The 25,282-nt window shown below is 35.3% G+C and overlaps 1 protein-coding gene across 1 annotated transcript; it reads left to right on the top strand.

The window, feature by feature from the left end:
- Positions 1-641: 641 nt before the first annotated feature.
- On the top strand, positions 642-23,653 carry LOC117932360 (protein SCAI homolog). The gene is given in 11 exon segments (XM_034853590.1): positions 642-848; positions 1,553-1,940; positions 3,051-3,257; positions 3,632-3,874; positions 7,579-7,645; positions 7,747-7,928; positions 7,931-7,973; positions 14,187-14,278; positions 20,800-20,985; positions 21,069-21,205; positions 23,107-23,653. Coding segments are annotated over 11 exon segments (1,914 nt in total). The 5' UTR covers positions 642-717; the 3' UTR covers positions 23,345-23,653.
- Positions 23,654-25,282: the final 1,629 nt, after the last annotated feature.

The raw sequence follows: 25,282 nt of genomic DNA, 5'->3' as shown, positions 1-25,282 counted from the left end.
TTAATTAACAAAGTCATAAAAGTTAACAAACTCAACTAAATGAGTCACATGTTTAATTTCTTGCAATTATTTTTAATTTTAATAATATATAAATTATATATTTACGATATTATGCCGACATCACACTTAGATCGTATTTGAATAACCGACATGATCCAAAAAAATTGAGGGTTATTTGATTAAAAGGGTTATTGGAAACCCAAATTTGAAAATCTAACCCTTTGGCCTCATTTTGATAAAAATGTCATTATTTTCATATAAAAATAATTTTTTAATATATTATAAATACTTGAAATAGTTAAAAACCTTTACATCAAAAATAAATTACTAAAAAAAAAATTTGAAAGGGATAAATTCATAAATATAAAGAGTATTTCCCTTCTTTCAACCAATTATTTCAAAATTTTACCATTAAATGATAAACCTAATTATGAAAATATTAATTTTAACAATAAAAAAATTATATATTTATTATTCTAATGTAATTAAAAAAATATAAAAATTCTTGAGGCGGGTCAGTCATTATCATCGAGAACCGGATAACCGGTATTTCCTGTCAAAAATTCCTGTCGAACCGACAAAACACTTTCACGATCTCAGCAGGTTACCCGGTCACCCATCGTCAACTCTCTCTCTCTCTCTCTCTCTCTCTCTCTCTCTCGCTGCAAATGTGATCAACGAGAGCTGCGAGTGAAGCTCAGCAGAAAGAAAAAGGAAATGGCGAGCAATAATAATAATAGTAGTAGTAGCGGTAATATTCCGGTGAGTGAAGTCTACTGGTCTCTGGTGGATAAAGCCGACAAAAAGTTCTCCAAAATCAGGGATTTACCCTATTATCAGCGCAATCGGTAATCTTCTCTACGCTCTCCTTTTTCTGCTTTTCTCTTTCTTTCCCTAGAAAATTTCATGATGCGCAGAAAACAAAATTTCAATTATTCGTCTTCTTTTTGGCTGTCAAACAAGGTAAATGAATTGTTTTGAATTATGCCTAGAGAGCAACTCAGTTGGGGTTTCTGTTCTCTATTTCCGGAAAAAGTGCCTTAATGGAAAGGAAAGGAAGGAAAATTTTAATTTTTTGTATTTTTTATTTATTTATTTTCTTTTCCTAGCAGCACAGTGGGAAAACATTGAATTGTCTTGATCAGTAGAGTGGTTATGTATTATAGTGCCGTAAGGCAGTTCAATTGGGATTTTTTTTTTCTTTTTTGTGGACTTTCTATGCCAAGCAGAGCATTAGAGAACTCTGAAGAAGAGTAGAAAATGAGGGCTAAGAGATTCATAATTTTCTTGGGTCAACCCTATAATAATCTCTTTGAAAACTGTTTTTAGAGATGAGAAGAAATCGGGTCTGTTGTTGGAGTTTCCAGAACATGAAGTGAAAGTAGTTGGAAAGGTTCAACTGAATGGTGGTTCTTATAATTTGTTTTGCAATCTGCCTTTTGTGGGGTTTTTTTAAATTTTCTGTACCTGTGCATAGTTTGTGAAATTTGATCATTCAGGTTCATGCATAATAAACCAACCTATATATGATATAAATGTGCTTTTGTTTCAGGTATGATACTTATTTTTACAAGGTATTCAAGGTTTACACACAGCTCTGGAAATTTCAACAAGAGAATCGGCAGAAGCTTGTGGAAGCGGGACTCAAGAGGTGGGAGATTGGAGAGATTGCATCTCGGATTGCACAGCTTTATTTTGGGCAGTATATGCGGACAAGTGAGGCAGGTTACTTATCAGAATCTTATGTATTCTATGAAGCAATACTGAGTCGGGAATATTTCAAGGAAGGATTGCTTCAGGATCTCAATCTTGCTAATAAACAACTGAGGTTTTTTGCTAGGTTTATGATGGTGTGTTTGGTTTTGAATCGAAGAGAAATGGTGCATCAGTTGGTTAGTCAGCTCAAAATGTTGGTTGATGAGTGTAAGCGGACATTTCAGGTCATTTTCTTGTTAATCTTTTCTTTTCATCTGTTTTAGGAAAATAAGTTTCTTGCATTCAAAGCCCTACTTAACAGCCCATGAAAATTGAATTGCTTAATTTATTTTATGTCTCATGTTTTATGCAAATTCATTTTCAAGGATGGAGCTGTTGTTGAATATGGGAGTTGTCATCACTAGTGATGAAAGCATGGAAACAGTTTAATCATTTTTAGGTCCTGTTTTGACATCCCATGAGATGTAGGACAACCCTAATCAAATAAGGTGGGTTAGGACTTCAGTATTTTCCGATTTAAGGAGGGGAAAATGAATAAGTAAATAAAGGGTATGAAAAGAAAGATGGGAAACCTTATAGTCTTATTAAGGCCTTTTATGAGTCTCATTCAGAAAAAAAAAAAAAAAAAAAAAAAATCAATAGTTTCACTATTGAAGATTGCAAAGTATGCAAAACTTAATATTATTTTGCCATAAATCATTAATCTTGTTTTACATCAATTAACCTTATTTATAGGCTTAACAAGACCATAAAAATAGAATAAAACTATAAAAAAATAACCTTAACATTTGTAGTAACTTATTAGAATTTTTTATTCATTTTCTAGAATTATTATACCTTCTAAAATTAAAGAAAATAAAAACTTTCTTTTTAGAATTAAAAACTCATTTTACAGGAACTTCTTTCCATAAGAGCTTCTAATAAAGAAGACTTCTAAATTCTATGGACTTAAATAGAAGCCTTAGGAAAAGAAAAGACTTTTTGAAAGAAGAAAATTTAGAAATATAGAAATTTAAGAACTCATCATGATGAAACCATTACTTCAAATAGGAGCCATCAACATGAATGATAGTAAAGCAGCGGATTTTTGTGTTAATGGTTCTAATTTTGTGTAACAACCCCTTTCGGAATCTTGATAGATAGATTTGTTTAGTTTTCTTTTAAGCTCTATTATGATAGAAGATTTATACTTAAAATCGCTATATAAATACATAAGAGCATTCAATTCCATGGGCGCATGGGCTCCAAATGTGCTCTTCATCTTCTGAATTTTATGATTTTTGCTTTGCTTGAATGTTGATTGAATATTGATATTGAAAATATCTTGTTCCCAGGAAGCAGACTTTAAAGAATGGAAGCTGGTGGTTCAAGAAATAGTTAGATTCTTGAAAGCTGATACAACTTTCATGAACACCAGGCCTTTAAGATATAGTCTTGTACTAGATCCCAGTCCTGATTGTTTACCTCAAGTTTCCATATCTATCGGAAAGAGAAATTTAAGATTACGTGATGCAATACTGAGCAGCTACCACCATAATGAGGTTAGCTATAAAGGTTGTTTTTTCACTTTCTTATTTTTCTCGCCAAATAGTGAAATAGGGGAAAATCCATTGTGTTGTCTTGAAGTGGAATTTTTTGATAATTTGTTTCCTTGATGTTTTTGAATTAGATGCATTGAGTTTTTCCTATATGACAGGAAAACCCATTGAAATCCCTCGAGGCTTGCTGAAGTGGTGAAGTCTTAGGGACAAGAAAAGAAAGAACTCACCTATAAGAAAAAAGTCTAGATAGTTTAGTTGTGTATTGAAATGTTTGATGCCTTGTTTTCTTTTTTTTTTTGATATTGTTGTATTTAATGCATTGAATTTTACTATTTTCCTTACCATTGTCTTCTTATTTGTTAATTTTTTATCAGGTCAAGTTTTCAGAGCTCACTTTTGACACTTTTAGGATGCTTCAATGTTTGGAGTGGGAGCCTAGTGGCTCATTCTACCAGTCAGGTGGTGCTTCTTTAAGTGGGATGGGTACTAAAATTGGTCAAAATGGATCCCCTGGTCCTAGCCGCATAAACTACTCTCATGATATTACTGATCCTACTTTGCCCCCTAATCCACGGAAAGCCATTTTATATCGACCATCCATTACACATTTTATAGCAGTGAGTATCCTGTGTTATATTTAATATATAGATCTCATCTTGCTTCTTTATTCACTACATTTTTAACTGGCTTGTTAGGTTGTAGAATATCAATCCAAAATAGTAGTTATTTTTCTTCTATATGTGAAGATTGGACAGCAACAATGATAAGGTTGGTTTGAATGGACATTTTCTTGAATTGTAATCTTGGTCAAATTGCTAACATGGAAATCGTTCCCCTTGGAATGGCTTGTTGTTTAAATTAAGAATGAGGTGTATTGGAGTGTGTTTGGAAGGAAGTTTTATGTTTAGACATAATGAAAAAGGAAATTCTACATTGTCCAATAACGTTGGGGCTTTAGCATAAGCTCTTAGATTACCCAATTTGGTTTGGGAGCTGCCCAAGAGTGTCGAAGATAGGATGACTATCTCATTTAGAGGATTGGGAAACTCAATCAGAGGCAAGACTTTTTGGTGAATTGCTTGCCTCGCTTTACTTTGAATTGTGTGGCAAGAGAGAAATGCTAAGATTTTTTAGGAAAAGTTGAAAAAGGAAGGGATGTTTTAGGATCTACTTCACTTCTATTCCTACCTTTGGTCCTCTTGTATTGTCACTTTTAGAGGAGTTTTACTTAATGTTATTCAACTTAGTTGGCCTTCGGTTTGTAATTCAAAAGGGGTGGATAACTTTGAGATAAGTTTATTTCGATTTCTGAATTATTTTGTATGTGCCTATGTGTATAGTGCTCCTTGTATGGTGGAGGATTACTTTGATCAGTTTTTGTATTTTGTGGAAAGGATCTCTCATCATCCTTTTCTTCAACTTTTATTAATGCATATAAATATATCTTTTGTTTCTGATAATAAAAAAAATAAAAATAAAGAGGTTGTAGATGTGGAGCCATGATTTCATTGAAAGATAAGGCCACAATGCGAAGAGACTTTGTTTCCCAAGAAGCATTATTAAGGCCCCACTTTTGATGGGTGCTCTCCTCCCACATATTTATATTTTTCCTTTCAAAACCAGACCACAAATTGTGCTACCATTCTCTCTACAAATTATGTAGTGTCATTGATTGGCATAGCAAGTAAAAATAATTTATACATGATGTTGAAGCCCATCAAGCAGTTAAAATAGTAAAACAAAATGAAAGCAATGAGTTTGAGTTTTAGGTGGATGAGAGACATTACTTCGGTCTTCTCTAAACAATTGATTATAAGGCTTCCTGGATAATGAATTTTATGACTTGTTTTTACCTTTCTTTCCATGATCTTTTTTAGCTTAAGCCATTAGGTTAGTCCTTGGTCACTACCATGAGCTTCTAGTGGTTGGGATTGGTTCCTGATGCTTTATTTTTCTCTAATTTAGATGATACCCAATGTGATTGTCTACTCCAGTTAACAAAAAGAGGATTTGAAATGAAGTTGACATGAGAGGTGGAGTGGGTTATAATTTTTGTGAAAAGAGGAGATGCTTTTTCTGCCTTTTCATAATGGAATTAGAGGTAAGACCTAGGGAAAGTTTAAGCCTTTGACACTAGGTTACTTCAAGTATTTATGGGACACATCCTAATGGATGAGACACCAACATTCTAGTTATATGGTCACATAGATGTCCTTGGAGGGCCATTGCACAAGTTTTCTTGGACTTTTCTTCATACACTCACTTTGTGGTGGGTGATGGGTGAGAATTCGTTTCTGGGAAGATTTGTGGTGGGGAGATCAACCATTGTGTCCATAATTTCTAGGTCTTTGTAGAGTTATCACAATGAAAAATCTCTCCATATTAGTTGTATTTGGTAACTCTTTTTTACCTTCTTGGAACCTTGACTTTTATCGTAGTCCACTGATCTAGAAATTGAAAATCTTGAAGGATTCATGTTCTCACTCACTCCTATGCCCTTATCTCCATTTGTCTTAGATTCAAGAGCTTTGTCTTTATTCTTTCACGTATATTCTCAATAAAAAATGTTTTTTTAGCCATACCCCATTTATCAAATCCAATCCTGTTCTTTTTAGCCAAAATTTTATGAAAATCAAAAGCCCCATTAAATGTTAAGGCCTTTGCTTGGTTAGTGGCGCACAAGAAGGCAAACACCAATGTTATGTTACAGTTGAGAGGACCTTACAAATCTCTTAATCCTTGTTAGTGCATCATATGCATGGGAAGTGGAGAATCAATCGACCATTTCTTTCTACATTGCCCGTTAATGTTAGGGCTTTAGCACAAGCTTTTCGGTCTAGCCAAGATGAATTGGGTTCCACCCATGAGTATATGTGACATGTTGACCATCTCATTTAGAGGTTTGGGGAGTTCCATCAGAGGCAAGACCCTTTGGCAAATCATTTACTGCACTATGTTTTGGATTGTTTGGCAAGAGAGAAATGCTATGATCTTTAACGAAAAGTGGAAAACGAAAGAAATGGTGTGGGATCTACTTCACTTCTATTCCTCCTTGTAAGCTTCTTGTACCATCGCCTTTCAAGACATTCCACTCAATGTTATTCAACTCAGTTGACTTTCGGTTTGTGATTCAAAGGGGGAGGATAACAATGCGAGGAATTGAGTCCGGTTTTAAGGAGATGTTACCTTTGTGTATCCTTAAGCAATCTATACCTTTGTGTACAATTCTACTTGTATAATGGAGGTGCTTAGTCTTACTATGATTAGTATTTTGAATTTTGTGGGAAGGACCGTCCTTGTCTTGTACCTTTTTTCATAATTAATATATCTTTTGTTTCTGATTAAAAAAAAAAATGTTTTCCCAATTGTTATATTTTTCCTCGTATAGAAAATGTAGTTCCTTTGTAACTTTGAAAGGCTATAGTTTGGATAAAAATAACTACTTGACAATGGAATCTAATGACCACATGAAGGTGAAGAAAGGATCCCTTATCATCAGTTAAAGATAAAAAAGATATAAACTAAACTAGTATACACCTATTTTCCTTTTTAACCGAACTTTGTATAGAGGTGTTTCATGTTTGTACTTGTCAAAAAGATTTCTCATCTTTTTACTTGCTATTTCAATCCAATAAAATAGTTGTTTCTAACTTTTTAAAAGCATATAAATAAAAAAAAAAAAAATAGAAAGAGGATGAACTAGCAACAATGTAAAATCAAAGCAAGCTATGCGGTTTATGAATAAGATGAAAATGTGCAGCTTACAAGAGAATTGATGTTTTCCCAATTGTTATATTTTTCCCCCTCTAGAAAATGTAGTTCCTTTTTTAACTTTGATGGGCTACAGTTAGGCATAAAATAACTACTTGACAGTGGAATCTAATGACTAAATGAAAGTGAAGAAAGAATCCCTTATCATCAGTTAAAAATAAAAAAGGTATGAATTATTTTTTCTTCTTGAGGGTTTTTCTATTACTTGGATATAAATATTAATGGGACTTTTAGGATAATTTGATTTGGGAGAGGAAATAGCACAAATTGGGACAGTTGTAAGGCCAACCAAGCCCAATCAGAGGGACTGAACTGGTTCCCATGAACCTACCTCATCTGACCTTTACTTGAGGTGCTTTACTTGATCACGTCATGATATTTTCTTTTCTTTTTACAGAAGTATAATGCCTCATAAATTTGGAAAAGTTCCTTTATTTCTTCAGCATAATTATCAAGGATGTTTCTGCAAGAACATCACAGGACTTGCTCTGCTCTGTTTATTCTCTTTTAACGTTGTTGACATGCATGTGATTGTTCTTTCTGTTGGCAGGTTCTGGCCACTATTTGTGAGGAGCTTCCCCCTGATGGAGTTCTCTTGATTTATTTATCAGGTTCAGGTGGCATAAACTGTGTTTATTTTAAGATTGTGGTTTCATTTTTATTTTCATAGGAATTAGTTTAAAGTCAGCATGCCCTCACATCTTTCAAATTGCTTCAGGAAGAGGCCGACAGACTATTGTACCTTCTTATGGTGCTGGAACAAGTCTTGACACTACTGAAAACATTGTCAGGAGCTTTCAATCTCATAACATCCACTCTGAAGCAAACTCCACTTCTCCATTTCGCTCCCCATCTGATAGCCCTAACCCTTCTTCTGGCAAAGTAAAGAAGATTGCATAAGTTGCCATTCTGGTTGCTTACATATTGGCAGTCGTGGAAATGGAGGTACTCCACATTGATTGGATAATTCTAGTGTATCAGTTCTTTCTTTTGATATGAAAAGAACAAATATTTTTGAAATAACTAGGATATATATCTCTGATAGTTATAATTTTGTCTTCTTTCTAAGCTCTTTGAATCTTTATTCCTTTGACAGTGTAGTCAAATGACTCAAATGCTCCATGAATTTAGTAAAGATCGCAGCAATCAGAATCCTGTTAAGCCACCTGATTCTATTTCTTGATCTGATCCAACATTTTTTTGTTGATCAAGGATAGCCTATTGATTTGTGTCCCTAAGAGCTTTGCTGACACTACCTTTGATTGAAAGATTTTCATGCTCTCTAATCATCCAGACTAAGCAATCCATGAAAGTTTAGTTTTTAGATATGTAGCTGAATAGGTTCCTAAAAGGCTAAACCTTCCAATGTCTATTTAAGGACATAAGTAATCATTTAATGAATTTGTGTTTTTCTTTGCTTCCCAAGTAAAGGGTCCAAAACTACAAAAAAGAAAAAGAATTATGTTCAGGAAGGGAATTAGAGGGGCTATTAGAGATTATAAACGAGAGGCAGTTCAAAACTTTTGCAAATTGGATGTGTAGAAAAGGAAAAAAAATGTCATATATTGATTGATTAAGGAAGGGAAACATGCTTCCTTTTATAGAAAAGCTACAAAAAATCTAAATAAATCTACAGTTGTACACCCAAATTTCTAGGAACAAAATAAATTTAAAATATACAACTTATCCCTAAAAAACAACAACAAATTATCCCTAAAAAATAGGTAACAACCAGATCAGAAAAATTCTGATATGATTGAGATTCTCAACACTCCCCCTCAAGCTGGCTTGGAGATGTCATTCATGGCCAGCTTGCTTACAAAATCATCAAACTGCTTCTTTGGCAATCCCTTAGTGAGTATATTTGCAACTTGTTCAACCGTAGGTATATAGGGCATAACAATCAGTCCATTTTCCAATTTCTCCTTGATAAAATGTTTATCAACCTCGACATGTTTAGTTCTATCATGGAGTACTGGATTATGTGCAATGGCAATGACAACTTTATTATCACAAAAGACCTTCATAGGTAAAGAGCTAGTAGCGTTAACTTCTTTAAGTAATTGTTTAATCCACAAAACTTCACAAATGCCATGGGCTACAGCTCTAAACTCAGCTTCAGCACTACTTCTAACCACTACACTCTGCTTTTTACTCCACCAAGTCACAAGATTGCCTCCAACAAAAGTACAAGACCCCGAAGTTCATCTCCTATCAATTACACTTCCTGCCCAATTTGCATCAGTAAACAGATCCACTTCGAGATGTCCTCGGTTCTCATATAGAAGTCCTTTTCCTAGAGTCCCCTTTAAGTACCTTAAAATTCTGTACACTGCATCAAAGTGTCCCTGATTTGTTAAGTGCATGAATTGACTCACCATGCTTACCATAAAAGCAATATTGGGACGAGTATGAGAGAGATAAATAAGTCTCTCAACTAGGCGTTGATTTCTCTTTGTCAATCACCTCTACTGGACTTACTGGTTGGAGTTTCAAATTCGGTTCTATAGGAGTTTCTATAGCCTTACATCCAAGTACCCATTTCACTTAATAAGTCAAGTATATATTTTCTTTGAGAAATGAAAATACCTTTCTTGGATCTAGCAAACTCCATACCAAGAAAGTATCTTAGGGGGCCCAAATCTTTTATCTCAAATTCACGAGTTAAAGCTTTCTTCAATCTCTCAAGTTCTAGATTGTCATCACCAGTTAGAATAATGCTATCTACATAAACTATCAACACAACAATCTTTCCTTCTCTTGAGTGTTTATAAAACATTGTATGGTTAACTTGACTTTGAATATATCCTTGAAGCTTGATTACTTTTCCAAATCTCTCAAACCAAGCCTTAGGAGATTGCTTAAGACCATACAAGGACTTCTTTAATCTGCAAACCTTTTTTTTCTTTTTTTTTTAGCTTTTCTTCGAGTCTCGGTGGTAAATCCATAAACACTTCTTCCTCCAAATCGCCACTTAAGAAAGCGTTTTTCACATCAGATTGTTGTAAAGGCCAATTAAAATGTACTGCAAGAGAAAGTAAAATCTGAATGGAATTAATCTTTGCAATAGGTGCAAAGGTCTCTTGGTAGTCAATTCCATAGGTTTGTGTGAAACCTTTGGCTATTAACCTTGCTTTATATTTTTCAATGCTACCATTGGGCTTACCATAGTTGTGAAAGGCGCGCCTAGGCTCGGGGCGACGCAACGCCACCCTCCGGCGCCTTGCCTGAAGGCAGGCGACGCCCTTTCAGGAAGGCGCCGCTTAGGTGCGCAAGGCGCTCGCCTCCGACAAGGCGTGAGGCGCTCGCCTGAGTCGCCTCCGACGGTCCGACCAGGTACGCACCCCTCTTTCTCCTTCTTCTTCTTCTTCTTCTTCTTCTTCTTCTTCCTCCCGTCGGGTTGCAGAACTCTACACCCTCAGCCCTAATTTTTTTTTTTTAATTTGTGGACCAAACGGCGTCGTTTTGGCCCTTTTTAATTTAAAAGGAAGGGTCCAAAACGACGTCGTTTTGGACCTTGTTCCTTTTAAAAAAAAAAAACAGGCCAAAACGACGCCGTTTTGGCCTGTTCCTCCATTCCAGCCCCCTTTTCTGGTCTTTCTCAACCCGAGACCACTCCCAATCGTGCCCTAGCCTCAGCCATGCTGAAGAAGTGAAGAAGAAGAAGAAAAAAATATATATATAGGGGAAAATAGGAGAAAATATATAAGTAAATTAGTGTGCGCCTCACTTCACTAAAGCCCGCGCTTTAGGTGTGCCTTGTGCCTCAGGCTCCAGGACTACTTTGCGCCTTGGTGCGCCTTGAGCCTTTTAAAACTATGGGGCTTACACTTGATTGTGAAAACCCACTTACATCCCACTGTCTTCTTCTCCTTAGGTAAATCAACAATTTCACATGTTCTATTTTTCACAAGAGCATTCATTTCTTCTTGGACTACTGATCTCCACTCCAAGTGTCCTAGTGCTTCCTATATAGTTCTAGGAATGAATAAGTGAGAGATATTTGAAGTGAAAGCTCTATATTTTCCTGAGAGTCTTTGATAAGGCAGATATTTGGTAATGGGATATTTGGTACAATTCCTAACTCCTTTTCAGATTGCAATAGGGATATCAAGATCAGAAATAGGTAAAGGAGTAGAGTCCATAGGAAGATTACCTGGATTTTGGGAATTAAGAGCTGATGATTGACCATACTCAAGATTGACTTAATTATTCTCAGTATTAGAATTAAAACTGTGCCTAGTATAAACATGGAGCTCAATGGACATAGGTTCTAGAGTTTCTCCCCCTGTTTGTGATGCAATTTTATTTGGCATAGATAAATCTGTATTTCCCCTTTTTTCACTAATTAAAACATCTTTTTTTTTTTTTTTATTTTAGGAAGAAAAATACTAGGTTTTGATTGTTCTTGTTGCCAAAATTGATTTTCATTAGAGCTCTCTCCTTGAAGAGTAGTTTTGTTATAAAAGGGAATATTTTCGATAAAGTTGACATCCATACTAACATGAATTTTCCTAGTGGTAGGATTAAAACACTTATACCCTTTTTTATTAGGAGCATAACCTAGAAAAATACATTTTTCGGTTCTTGGATCAAATTTGGGTCAAAGATGAGTTGGCATATGGACAAACACTGTACAACCAAAAATTTTTGAGGGTAAATTTGAGGTGAGGTGTGTGTTTGGCAAAGTATTCTTAAGAGTTTGTAAAGGTGTTGCATAGTTTAGAATCCTTGTAGGCATTCTATTAATCAAATAACAACTTGTTGAAATTGCATCCCCCTAAAGGTGTGTAGGAACATTCATATGAAACATGAGAGCTCTAACTACTTCAAGTAAATGTTCGTTTTTACGTTCTGCAATTCCATTTTGTTGAGGAGTGTCCCTACAGGTTGCTTGATGTAAAATACTTTTCTCTAGCAAAAAATCACCTAAATAATCATTATAAAATTTTGTTCCATTTTCACTTCAAAGAATACTTATTTTGGTTTGAAATTGGTTTTCAACCATAGAATAAAAATCTTGAAAGAGTTTTGCAACCTCAGACTTGAGTTCATTAGATAAAGCCAACATAGGCATGTGTGATCATCAATAAACGTCACAAGCCATTTTTTCCCAGTTAAAGTAGTAATCCTAAAAGAACCCCAAACATCACTATGTATCAAATAAAAAGGCTTTGAGGCACAATATGGCTTTATTTTATAAGAATTGCGATGGCTTTTGGCCGAAAAACAAGTTTCACAATCAAAAGAAGTACAATCCTTTAAATAAACCTAGAAACAAATGTTTTAAATAGAAAAAACTAAAATGTCTTAATCTGTTATGTCATAGCATTATTTAATCATGCACAGGGATTGAACGAACACTACTAATAAAACCCTGAGCTTGTTTATTCTCAAATCGGTTGTCATTAAAATAGTAAAGATTGTCGATCAATCTAGCACTCCCAATCATCATCCCCAAGTTCAAATCCCGGAATTCACAAAGAGAGGCACAAAAAACAACACAACAATTAGAATCCTTAGATAAACAACTTACGGATAAGAGATTACAAGAGAGTTTTGGGACATGTAAAACGGATTGTAAAACAATCTTATCAGACAAACGAATAGAGCCTTGCCTAACAATAGAGGATAAACTTCCATCTGCAATACGTGCTTTTTTATTTTCATAACAAGGTGTATAAGAAATAAACAAATGAGATAAATTATTCATGTGGTCAGAGGCATCTGAATCTATGATCCAAGGTGCATATAATGAAAGAGAATATGCACACGAAAGACTACCTAATTGAGCTAGAGATGCTATAGGAGTACCAGGAGTCGGCGGAGCAGGTTTTAGCAGCTGTAGCAATTGGTCTAATTGTTCTTTGCTCAATGAGGGTGTCTCGGCAGCATGTGTTTAGCAAGGAAATGATTAGAGTTGCCTTGCTTATTAGTCTTCCATTCAACGAGTTTCCGATCAGTTGGCTTCCAATTAGCTGGCTTTTCCCACGTAATTTCCAGCAGGTTTCATGAGTGTGGCGTGGTTTATTACAATGATTACACCAAACTCTTGGCTTGTCATCTGGACGACGCTGGTTATTAGGATTGCGAGAAGTCGCTGCTGCAGTGCCCAATAAGGCTGAGTTTTCCATAGGTCAAGAGAGCTTCTTCCTAAGCATAACATTCTTCCGGCTTTCCTCACAACGCACTTTAGAGTATAGTTCACCTAGAGAAGGGAGAGGTTGCCGACCAATGATTCTACCCCGAACTTCATCAAATTCAACATTAAGCCCAGTTAAAAATTTGATTATCCGTGAACTTTCTACCATCTTCTTAAAATAGTTACAATCATCCGTATTTTTCCACTCATAGTCATTGAATAAGTCAAGATCCTGCCATAAACCCCTAAGCACATTAAAATATTTAGTAACCAAATTCTCACCTTGACAAATATTGCCCAATTTGAGTGGTAACTCATAGATTTGGGACTAATTTCCAAGGTTTGAATACATCTGAATAATGTTGTCCCAAAGAGCTTTGGCAGTAGGATAACACATATAATTCGAGCTAATCTCCTCCTCCAACTTTCTGTGTCCCTTCTTTCTCCTTTCACACACCCATCTCTTTTGAGATGAGTATTGGGTTCAACCGAGGGTGCCCCGAAGATACATCGAACAAAGGCTTTTCTTTGATATGGTATCAGGTGTGCCTAATTCTAGCTTTTCATCATTCACTGTCTACCTTTGTTGACCCATAATAGGTGATAAAATAGCTCAGTTTTGTTGATTTATTCATGCACTGGGAATAGCTTATAAAGTGCAGTGACTGTAGAAAACTTTTTCTGGTAGCTGTTACATGTTATATTGAAGAAGAGGATTAAAATGTGCCTCAGTTTTATGTTTGAAATGAATTTACAATATTGGACTGGTAGGAAGAGGAAATACAGTTTTTTTATTTTTATTTTTAATAATGCAATGTTGATTGATTACTTATCGAAATAAAATGCACTGCTGATTCATTGTTGTTTTCATCTATATTGACTATCCTTACTCTTGCTGGTTCATAATTACGTGAAATCTTTGGTCAATGAGATGGCTTGCTTTGAAAACATGATCTTGTCAGTTATGTCACCCTGGACGCTATTTTAGAATGTTAAATCAATTTATCCTTTTTCAGGTTTAAATTTCATTTACCCTTGCGACTTGATTCCCTTTACAAGAAGGCCACTTTTTTTAGTTATTGACAGTGACAGCAGTGAAGCATTCAAGGCAAGTGTGTCAACTCTTTATCATTATCCTTAGCCTTGTAGTTTTACTGTTAGAAGCATTCAAACATGTATATGTAATCTTGATAGGGAGTCAATAACTTTTCAGTGCAAAGATTTTAATTGAAGACAGTGGGATATGTGTCACATATGTATTTGTTGAAGGTGAAAAAGGAGATTTTGAAATTTTGAAATATTGGAGATCTCTATTGGGGCTTGACAAAATTTAACTATGAATATATTTGCATGGAAAGAAGTTTAAATATAATTAGGAAATGTTTTGTATAAGAAGTTTCTATCATAAAGCACATGATTATTTCTAACGAAACTTACAAATTTTGGGGAAAAATACTGTAAGCAAATCGAATTTCAAGCTTTAACATGTGATACAAAGCCATGTATGGCCACATGGGGCACTTCATTTAAGTTTGCACAGATGCTCATAAGCACTCATAGGAGCGTGTGCGTGTGCATGGAAGACTAATAAAATATATACAAGTTGATGATATGGTCTAGAAAATGGCCTACTAATAAAATATATTAGGATTCGTAACTGCATGGAGATTTTTCTTTGCTTGAAATTATCTTTTGAATCTATACAAGTTGGATTTAGTTGACATGATATTTTTGGGTTAATATTTTCATTTTTATTTTTATTGTGTATTAAAAATCTTTGTAGACTGTTACAATCAGAATGTCGGATAGGTGATTGCTTTTCCTAAGATAGAAAATAAACTGCCAGCATTATGCTGTAGCCCGCTATATTCAGTCATAAGCCCTTTAAAGAATGCCCAATAAAAAAAAGGGAAAATTATGCTTATACCCCTTGAAGTTTTTTGACAATCACACAAACACCTCTTGAGTCTTTTGAAATTATTTTGTCACCCTTTGTCTGAGTTTATCTCCGAATGACAGTTACTGAAATTAAAGGAAAAAATTACCCTCTTATAAACGATGCAAAGTGAAGTTTTATTTATTTATTTTTGTTCTTTCTTAATCCGTACTCCTCTTCTACTCTACTTGTTCTTCCTGAACTAAATCTAGACCACAACTCTTGGGGCCTTGCATGGGTGGCATAACTTGGCCCCAAAAAAAAAAAAAAAAATGAAGTCTGGGTTTTTAGTGGCTCAACTTGTGCAATGGATTGGGGTGCTATGAGAGCAATGGAATGTCATATGGTTTTGCATGACACGGGGTTGCATCAATATAGGGACATGACCAAGGTACATATGGCTGATTGGCCATGACATGCATGAGGCAAGGCGTGGGCAAGCCTTGACATCATTGTCACCATGGGTGTAATGCCATGGACCATGAATCAGATAACCATGGGTTCAAAGCCACAGTGAAGGAAAGCAAGTCATACTATGTAGCATGGCTTGGATGGCACAAAGCATGGGTTGAGGGGTGCCTAGTGACATGGAGGATGAACCAAGCATGTGAGCCAAGCATTAAGTGGGTTAAGCAAGGTGTGGCCCTTGGCAAAGTAAAGCATGCTAGCACATGTGATGTAACATGTGGGTTATGCAAGACCAATGGGCTTCACAAACACGAGGGCCTTAACATATAAGGTAGTGGGATAAGATCGGTGCAGCCATGAGGCGTTGGCACAATATGCACATGGTACATGGAGGATAGTTGGTGTGGCACCTTTGCATTGGTGGAAGACAAAGCAAGGGGCCTATTGGAACCGTCTAGGGCTTTACAACTTGCTGACATGGATTGGTTGTAAGATCAGTGACTAGGAGGCACAAGATTTGGGTTGTTGAGGCATGCTTGTGAATATGTAGCAAGAGGGTCAAACCGTAGGCTGACTTGTGGGCAAGTGCCTAACATTGTGGGAAGTTAGCTAAATTGCCATGGGGGTGTGACATTGGGTGGATGCTTGGCTTCACACCTAGCATAAGGGAGTTGCAAGGTATTAGAAACATTGGGCATGAAATGGGCTATTGAGAGAAACTCTCTGGACATGTGGTACGAGTCACGCAAGTCTCTGATGTATCAAAATAGGTGGCATGCAAGGGTGCAACAAGGCAAGGGATGTCATGGAGGTGCTAGAAAAAGGCTAACAGTTGATTAACAGATGATTTTTTGTTATATAGAATTATTAACTGTTTTTAATTCGGATTAACATAAAATAATTTTTGTATTACTCAATATTGTATGGTGATTTAGTTGGTAATAAATTAATATTAATTATTATTAATCTATTTAATTCAAATTTATTTTTAAGTAAGGGTACTATTTGCATGTTTATAAACTTTTTCACCGATATCAGGAGCTTGCACCAACAAATAAGCAGTTGAGGACAAAAGGTGGTCATGTTTTTAGAAACCAGAGGGGGTGCCCGCATAATTGTCAAAAACCTCAGAGGATATAGGAGAAATTTTGCCTAAACAAAATCTCAATATTGATGATATCATGAAGGTTTTAGATGATATTGATCAAGATATGGATATCAAGGTTGATAAATGTTCTGTGTGGGTTTTTTTTTTTTTTTTTCCTTTTAACTTTTAGAAAATTGAAGTAAAATATCAAAATTTAGTACAAAATTTTAAACAATGCTAAAGGAGACTATAATGAACAATTGGCACGCTAGCTTGGCGGGATTGGACTTTGATCGATTAGGGGATGAGGATGCAACTAGGTTGGAGGTAGCTTTTAGTGAAGAGGAGGTGTTCCTTGCACTGTGTGAGCTAAACAAGGACAAAACCCCTAGGCCAGATGGGTTCACTATCGCTTTTTGGCAGTTTAGTTGGGATTTTGTGAAGGAGGAAGTTAGGATCCTGAACACTACGTTCTTGGTTTTAATACCTAAAAAAGGAGGCACTAATGACCTTAGAGATTACAAACCTATCAGCCTGGTAGGAGGCCTTTGCAAGCTGTTGGCTAAAGTCCTAGCTAACAGGCAAAAGAAGGTGGTAAGCAAGGTAGTGTCTTTGGCCCAAAAGGCTTTTGTGGAAGGAAGGCAAATCTTTGACGTTGTGCTGTTAGCTAATGAAGCTATAGATTTGATGTTAAAAAGGAATGAGAATGGAGTGTTATGCAAGCTGGATATAGAGAAGGCTTATGACCACATAAGCTGGAATTTTTTGCTCATTGTGATGTGAAAAATGGGATTTGAGGAGAAGTGGGTAGGTTGGATAAATTGGTGCATATCCACAGCGAGTTTTTCGGTTTTGGTTAATGGATCCCCATCGGGCTTCTTCAATAGCGGTAGGAGATTGAGGCAAGGAGATCCCCTTTCCCCCTACCTTTTTGTGATTGGGATGAAGGCCTTTACCAGCCTCATTAATAGAGCTGAGAGAGCGGGTTTTTTATCAGCCTACAAGGTTAAGGGAAGGGCAGGAGATGGGGTCCAATTAACACATCTATTGTTCGCTGATGATACCCTCGTGTTTTGTGAAGCTTCCCAAGAGCATATGGTCTATTTGAGCTGGATTTTGATGTGGTTTGAAGCCATTTCAAGTCTGAAAATAAACTTGGACAAGAGCGAAATTCTTCCGGTGGGAAGGGTTGATAATGTGGAGGAATTGGCTTTTGAACTGGGTTGCAAGGTGGGGGCGCTGCCCTCCTATTTTCTGGGGCTTCCTTTGGGGGCAGCTCATAATTCGATTGCGAGTTGGGATGGGGTGGAGGAGAGGCTCCGGAAGAGGCTTGCCATGTGGAAGAGGCAATTTATTTCTAAAGGAGGGAGGATTACCCTTATTCGGAGCACGTTGTCAACTATACCCATTTACTACATGTCTATGCTACGTATGCCACCAGTAGTAAGATTAAGGTTAGAAAAAATTCAAAGGGACTTTCTTTAGGGTGGGGGGAAGTTGGAGAAGAAGCTTCATCTTGTGAAGTGGTCAATTGTTTGTTCGGATAAAAGAAAGGGTGGTTTAGGTGTTAGATGTCTTTCTAAACTTAATAGAGTCCTCTTAAGTAAATGGAGTTGGCGCTTTGTGGAAGAAAGAGGGTCTCTATAGCATCAAGTTATTAGTAGAAAGTATGGGGTAGAAGAAGGGGGGTGATGTACCCGAGAAGTAAGGAAGGGGTATGGTGTGGGGCTTTGGAAGGAAATTAGAAAGGAATGACCTTTATGAAAGACAAATTCGCATTTTCTGTAGGGAATGGAAGAAGAGTGAGATTTTGGGAGGATAGGTGGTGTGGAGACAAGGCCCTAAGTATTTCTTTTCCTTCTTTGTATGCTTTAGAGACTTCCAAAGAGGCATGGGTGGTAGAGGTTTGGGATACTTTGGGGGAGGATGGGGGCTGGAATCCACGCTTTTCGAGACCGTTTAGTGATTGGGAGATGGGAATGGTAGAGAGATTCCTTCTCTCCTCGCAAGGGAAGAAAGTGGTTATTAATTTGGAGGATAAGTTACGGTGGAAGGAGGCAAAGGGTGGTAATTTTACCGTTAAATCCTTTTATAGTGCTTTGGAGGGTGGCAGCACAGTCCCGCTCCCAAGAAGTATTATTTGGAGCCCATATGTTCCTACTAAGGTTGGTTTTTTTGCTTGGGAAGCCACTTGGGGTAAAGTTCTAACTTTGGACCAACTAAAGAAGAGGAGTTGGGCTCTCCCGAATAGATGTTACCTTTGTGGGGCTGCTGAAGAGTCTATAAATCATCTTTTAATTCATTGCTCCAAGGCTAGGATTTTGTGGGACTTGTTATTTAACCTTTTTGGGGTACTATGGGTTCTTCCTTCGTCAATGAAGGAGATCTTTCTCGGGTGGCATGGGCAGTTTGTGGGCAAGAAATGGGTGAAGGATTGGAGAGCAACCCCCTTATGCCTCTTTTGGACGGTTTGGAGGGAAAGAAACAGGGTTGCTTTTGAAAAAGAGGATCTTTCGATCCAAAGGATGAAATATTCTTTTGTTAGCAATTTGTGGTCTTGGTCCAAGTGTTGTATTGTTGATGGGCCTAATTCTTTATTTAACTTTTCTGAGTGGGTGGGCTATAGATGAGGGTGAGTAAGTTTTTTATATCCCTCTTCCTTTTGTTTTTAGCCTATAGGCACCTATTGTATACCTCTTGTATGCTTTGGGTTTGTTGTTGGGCACCCTGTTTCTTTTAATATACTCTTTACTGTGTCTTTGCCTATCAAAAAAAAAAAAATAGAGTGAAAATTTTATATCTGGAATGCATTGACAATGACTTGGGTATTTCCACAAAAAGATAGTGCTTTGTATCTTCTGTCTCTGCTAACTTTGGCTGTTTTTTGGTGGTTGGATGATGGGGAAGATTGTTCCTATAGCATAAAAGCGCTTTGAGATTCAAGATGAAGGCAGATTAAAAAAATGATGCATTCTATTGTTCCTATACTGCAAAGTCAGTACAAAGCTGCTATTATCATATTGCATCTCATATATGCTATGTGGCAGGTCTTGTCTCAATTTTCCCCCTTTTTAAGGGATTAGAAAAAAACAATTCATTGAATTGAATTGCACACGAAAATACAAGAAGGTGAGTTATCCTTCCCAAAAGCAAAATCTGACCAAAAAGAAGAAAAAATAAATAACAAAGAAAAGGCAAACATGGAAGGGTAGCGACAAAATTTTCAAAAGACCTTCTGATGCAAAACAGATCCAAAGCCAACATGAATAGAAGTTCCCCTATGGAATAGTTTTTGGTGCTATGATTTTGCATTTCCTTTTCATTCAGGAATCTCTATGTTCATTTTCTAGGATATATTTATTGATGGTAGAAGTACAGTCTTTTTGTCATGCATTAGTTTTACTTTGATTTGGTCTATTTGACTGGGGAGGACCTCAAGAAATTGAAAGGATGGTTTCAACCAAGGAGTGCTGGCTTAATATAGTCTCTTATTTCTTGCATATATATAGGCTTCAGTGACTTGAATAGTTTAAAGGTGTTTTGTTTATTGACATCAGAAAGGATTGACAGTGGTGTTCATGAGAGTTGGCATTTTCTAATGGATTCCAAGATCTGCCAACAAATAGACATTAAGTTTTTGGCCAAATGAGGTGCTATTACTCTCAAGGGTTTTGGCAGTTTTTTTCTCCTTTAATTGGGATTTTTTCCTGGACGACTAGTGATCTGTGTGTTTTATCTCATTATTAGTTGGTTTTTGCTAATTTGTTCCTTGTGAACAAATCCTTCTTTGTAATTTTCCTGCTCTTTTCTTAATGCAATCTTCATTTTTTTCTTTTTCATAAAAATGAAATCAAAGGAATTGTGCAACATGAGCTATTAACCCTGCAAAACAGCCATGATTTTCATTACTATGTTAACTTTCAGTTTCAGCAAGAATCTTCTTGACATTGTTTTTTTACATCACTCTAAAAGAGAAGTTGTTCTGATATGAATAACAAGTTCGTTTTGTTTTCTTCAATTACTCTCATTTAGTTTAAACTATTTTACATATTTTCTGTGAAAAAATTGTGGTTATTGTGGCTCAGTATTTTTTGTTAAAATGCATCTTCAATTAATTCTTCAGAACATTGACTTAGAATACTAAATCTACTCTTTTTAGAACCAAATCAAAAGTAATCATGGTTGTAAACATGTGCAGGGAATAAATGGAGCAGAAAAAGGAGAGCCAGCCGCAATGCTCCTATCTCCAAGCTCTTTATCTCCTCCTGTTGCTGCTGTTGATACCTCTCGTCATCCCACTGGAAGTCTTTTCACCATTTTCCTCACTGCTCCTTTGCAAGCTTTCTGTCTCCTGCTTGGTTTTTCCGGCTCTGATGTGGAAATGGTCTGTTGAGTCAATTCTATCATCTGCTGTTATTTGATAGTTTCATTTAGTTAGATAGATTATCTGAAGGAAAAATGCTTCAGGATCTCTATAGCAAGGCTGAGAAGCTGCTTTCCTCGTCATTAAATGACTGGGGATTGACTTTGGCAACTTCAGACACACTTGATCCTGCTTGGGCGCAGATTCTAAGTGATCCCTTCCTAAGGCGAATTCTATTAAGGTACCTTTCAAGTTCTCATACTTTTTTCTTTTTAATTTTCGAAGGATTTAAATTTCCTGATATGCACAAAAAAATAAAAATAAAATCCATGAACCCTGAAAATCTTGACTGGAATTCTTCAACAGCATTCAAGATTCTTTCTTAGCACCAAAAATAAAAAGGTGTTTTGAGATTAATTACATTCTGGGGCTGTCGGCAGTCTTGCCTGCAATCGTGCCATATAAAGTGCTTATATTTGCAAAATCCTTCCTTTAATCTCACAAATGTGCAAGGTTTAACAAAATTTGGGGTAGATAATTTCCTGTCCTTGGCATGCATCTGGTCATGGTTAAATGATTTCGTTTCTCCTTTGAGTAGTGAAGCATTAGTAACTGGATTGTAGTTCTCATTTCAGCAGGCTGTGAAAATGTTCACTTCATGAGCTAATTCAAGATCAACTTAGAATAAGTCTTCTTGTTCTGCTGCAGTGATTATTGGATGCAATCACTGACTTTGGTTCGATTTAAATATGTACATAGAATGGATGGATAAAGTGTTCAGAATTCAAAGATCACTTCCAACTACACCCAAAAAAAAACTGACGTCTCTGTATGTCAATTTTGAATTCCTAGAAACAAGAAAGATTTAAAAAAAAGAAAATGTTGAAATTGGAAATCCTTGGATGGTTGAAATACATTCGATTTAAAGAGAAAAATTGAATGAAATAATGATGATTATGTGACATTACACACCAAATAGACTCACACCTACCTGTATAGGATGATAAATATGTGAAAGAATAAGTGCATGCAAATCTGCATACATAAAACTTGTAAAAACTTCAACCAGATGTTTTTCGAATTGCAGTTACAAACTAAAGCAAGTAGTGATGAAATATTTGTCAAGATTCCTTTGTAGAGGTTAGGACATTCAAGAATATTGATTACTGTAATAGCTGTCACGACAGTTAACTAAGATGATTTATTGATTCTACCAAGAAAATAAATTGTTAACTAAAATTCTAAAAATTATTATCAAATATATCAGGCAAAAATCATTGTATATCAAACTGATATTCAAAAAATATAAATTACCATGAAAATATGGCATACCATTAACACAAGATATGATCAATCTCCATGTATAATATGAAAAACAAACTGACAGATAATAACATTTCTTTTATATGTAGCAAACGACTTATTGTTTTGGCAGAATCCCCTTATCTAGTGGAAAATGGAAAATGAACTTAAAAAATGGAGGGAAATAGTTTATGATTTCTTATAGTTAAATGGAACATAATGTATGAAAAAGTTTTGGATTTCTTTGATCGTTCATTTCAATACATTCACAAACGTATTTTAGTATCTTTCTTCAAATGTGTTAACCATGACTGCTGCGGGCCACCAAGGACAAAACTCCATCATGGGCAATGTATTGTATTGCAAATAGTAAAACAAGACTTCTGTTAAACATTCTTGTATGCTTGTAAGTATAGCTATTTCAACATCTCGGTTTAGCTATTCTTTGTCTAATTGTCACCTATAGCCTTAAAAACAGAGATGGCTCTTTCAATTCTCATTCTATAGATTTTGTTGTTCCCTACTCCAATAGTAAGTTCTGTTATTAAGATGGATGGCTTGTTTCTCTTGTACCTGCAAATATCTTGTCCAAGTCCAGAAGAAACTGCATGTTGTGGGGAAAATATATAAAAATAAATAAACAAATTAATAAAACATAATGACATACATTCATTTGCAATCTTTCTGATAAAAAGAAAAAAAACAATCCATATCGACATTCTTGTTTATATCTTTTCTGCGATAAATATTCATGTTTGCATGTTTCTTGGAGTCACTGCTCAAGCAAAAACGAATACTTGATACCTTCGCCTTGGGTGAATCATTTGTTTGGATTTGCAGATTCATATTTTGTCGGGCAGTCCTTACATTATATGCTCCAACATTCAACAAGAAAGAATTCCTCCCTGAATGCCTGCCCTGCCTTCCAATGGCGGTCCATCCAACAACTACTGCATCCCAGACTATGGTCCTGCAAATAGCCAGCATCTTCAGTGCAACCAACCGGTTCATCTTTTCAGAAGGAATCATGCTTCCTGAGGACAGACACAGTGACAGGGAGTCGATTTCATCTTCATGAAGCAGATCTTGGTGCAGCAAAACGGCTCTGAAACTGTAAAATTTGTGAAGCAAATGGCTTCTTTTCCCATTAGATTGATTTGAAATTCAAGCAGTTTGTGAACTCTGTTGAAGAACATGGTCCTACCGATCGGATGGTGAGTTCATTCGCCTTGTGAGGATGCTGTAGAGCAAACATTTATCGAAAAGATTCCCAACTGCCCCTTTCTTTGTGTGAGGTAATTGCAATTCTTCATCTTGTGCCTTTATTTTTCATTTGACAATGAAAATTGGGATGGCTGGCTCTGGACGGGGTTATGATTTTCCTGAAGGACTCTGTTTGCCTGTTTGGATCTTGAAAAAGTGGCGGTAAGGAAAAATAAGTTGGTTGATTTAATATATAAATTATAAAAGAAAATTAAGATATAATAAAATTTATTTCAAATGTGGCATATTTTTTAGGTTTTTTGTTCCGGGTTTGAAAGAAAAAATAAATATAGTGGGCATTTGGTAAAATTTAATACTTAATATTTTAAATTAACTTTAACGATAAATTATTTTTAAGTTATTAATTTAAAATTTATTAGTTTATTCTTAGTTAAGTTATTTTTTAAAACCTATACAAATCAATATGTTAATATGTAAATTTATAATATTTGTTTACTTAATCAGTCTACCAGCTACAATCTTATCTTACAACCAATAAAATGAATTAGGAGCTTTAAAATAAAAATAAATAAAATAAAAGGATATCTCATAAGATTAAGTGACATATTCAAGCTATTTCCAAAGTTATAATTCCTACATATTTGGAGGTGAAATTTTAAGACATAATTAGTCATTCAAACAGTTATAATTGTGATTTTTAATATGTTTTTGAAAGTAACTTAAAAAGTTTATATCCAATTTTCAATATAATAGCAAAAGTATGTGTAAAAGTAAAACTAAAAAAAGATAAAGTAACTATTCATGATGTTGGTGCATTAAGCTATTTATATTAGGTTTATAATTTTATTTCATCCATACTGCTTAAGAACTCTACATATTTTTCTATGTGATTTATATTTCTTTGAAAATATAATTGAGTTAATTGAGAATAATGATATAAAAGACATAAAGTAGGCTTAATGAAAATTTTGATTAAAATTAATTTAGAAATAATTTTAAATTGATAATTTAAAAATAAAAATCTTTCTAAATAATAAATTTAATTTGAGAATCAATTTTAAAATTAATTTAAAAAATAATTTTAAATTGAGAATTAAAAGAGAGAGAGAATTTAAATTAAGAATTTGAAAAGGAAAATCTTTTCAAATCTTTTTGAAATTAAACCAAGTCCACTAGGTTTTCTCTATTATATACATATTAGGAGAGTTCTCCCAGTAACTCATGTGTCTAAACTTTAAGTTATTATTCTTTGTGATTAACCCGAAACTTTCAAAAAGTTATGTGATTCTTTTTATTGAATTTGTGAAAGAGATTCACAACCCTGTGTTGAGGAGTCCATTAAGAAGTGTAGTTATGCTGCATTATAGACGTAAGATTAGGTGTAAGTTCTGGACCATAAGTCTTATAGAGTAGTGTGGGAAAATAAGGTTTTCCTATTTTAGGATTTTTGACTTTGTATATTCTATAAAATAGAATATCAATGGTTAAACCCCTAATTTATAAGGATTTGATGAATTATAGTTTCCTCTTCTTATAATATGCCTAAAGTATAACTTATATTGCTTTTAATATAAAAAGTTGGTTCTTGTATTATATTGAAAAAAGTGAATAAGATTTTCTTCAATTTTTCACATGATATCAAAGCCCTAGGCTCTCTATGATTTACAATTTTTGGCATTCTTTGCCTTTCAAGATTCAAGCTCCATTTTGCTTGGGTTTTCTCAGTTTTTTGTCTACCCAATCTTTCCTTTAATCTTATTCGTATTTCTTTTTGGCATTTGTTTTCCTTTAT

Source organism: Vitis riparia, chromosome 15, assembly GCF_004353265.1.
Source record: "Vitis riparia cultivar Riparia Gloire de Montpellier isolate 1030 chromosome 15, EGFV_Vit.rip_1.0, whole genome shotgun sequence".
In the NCBI taxonomy this organism is placed as follows: Eukaryota; Viridiplantae; Streptophyta; class Magnoliopsida; order Vitales; family Vitaceae; genus Vitis; species Vitis riparia.
This window is presented reverse-complemented; position numbering and strand designations above follow the sequence as displayed.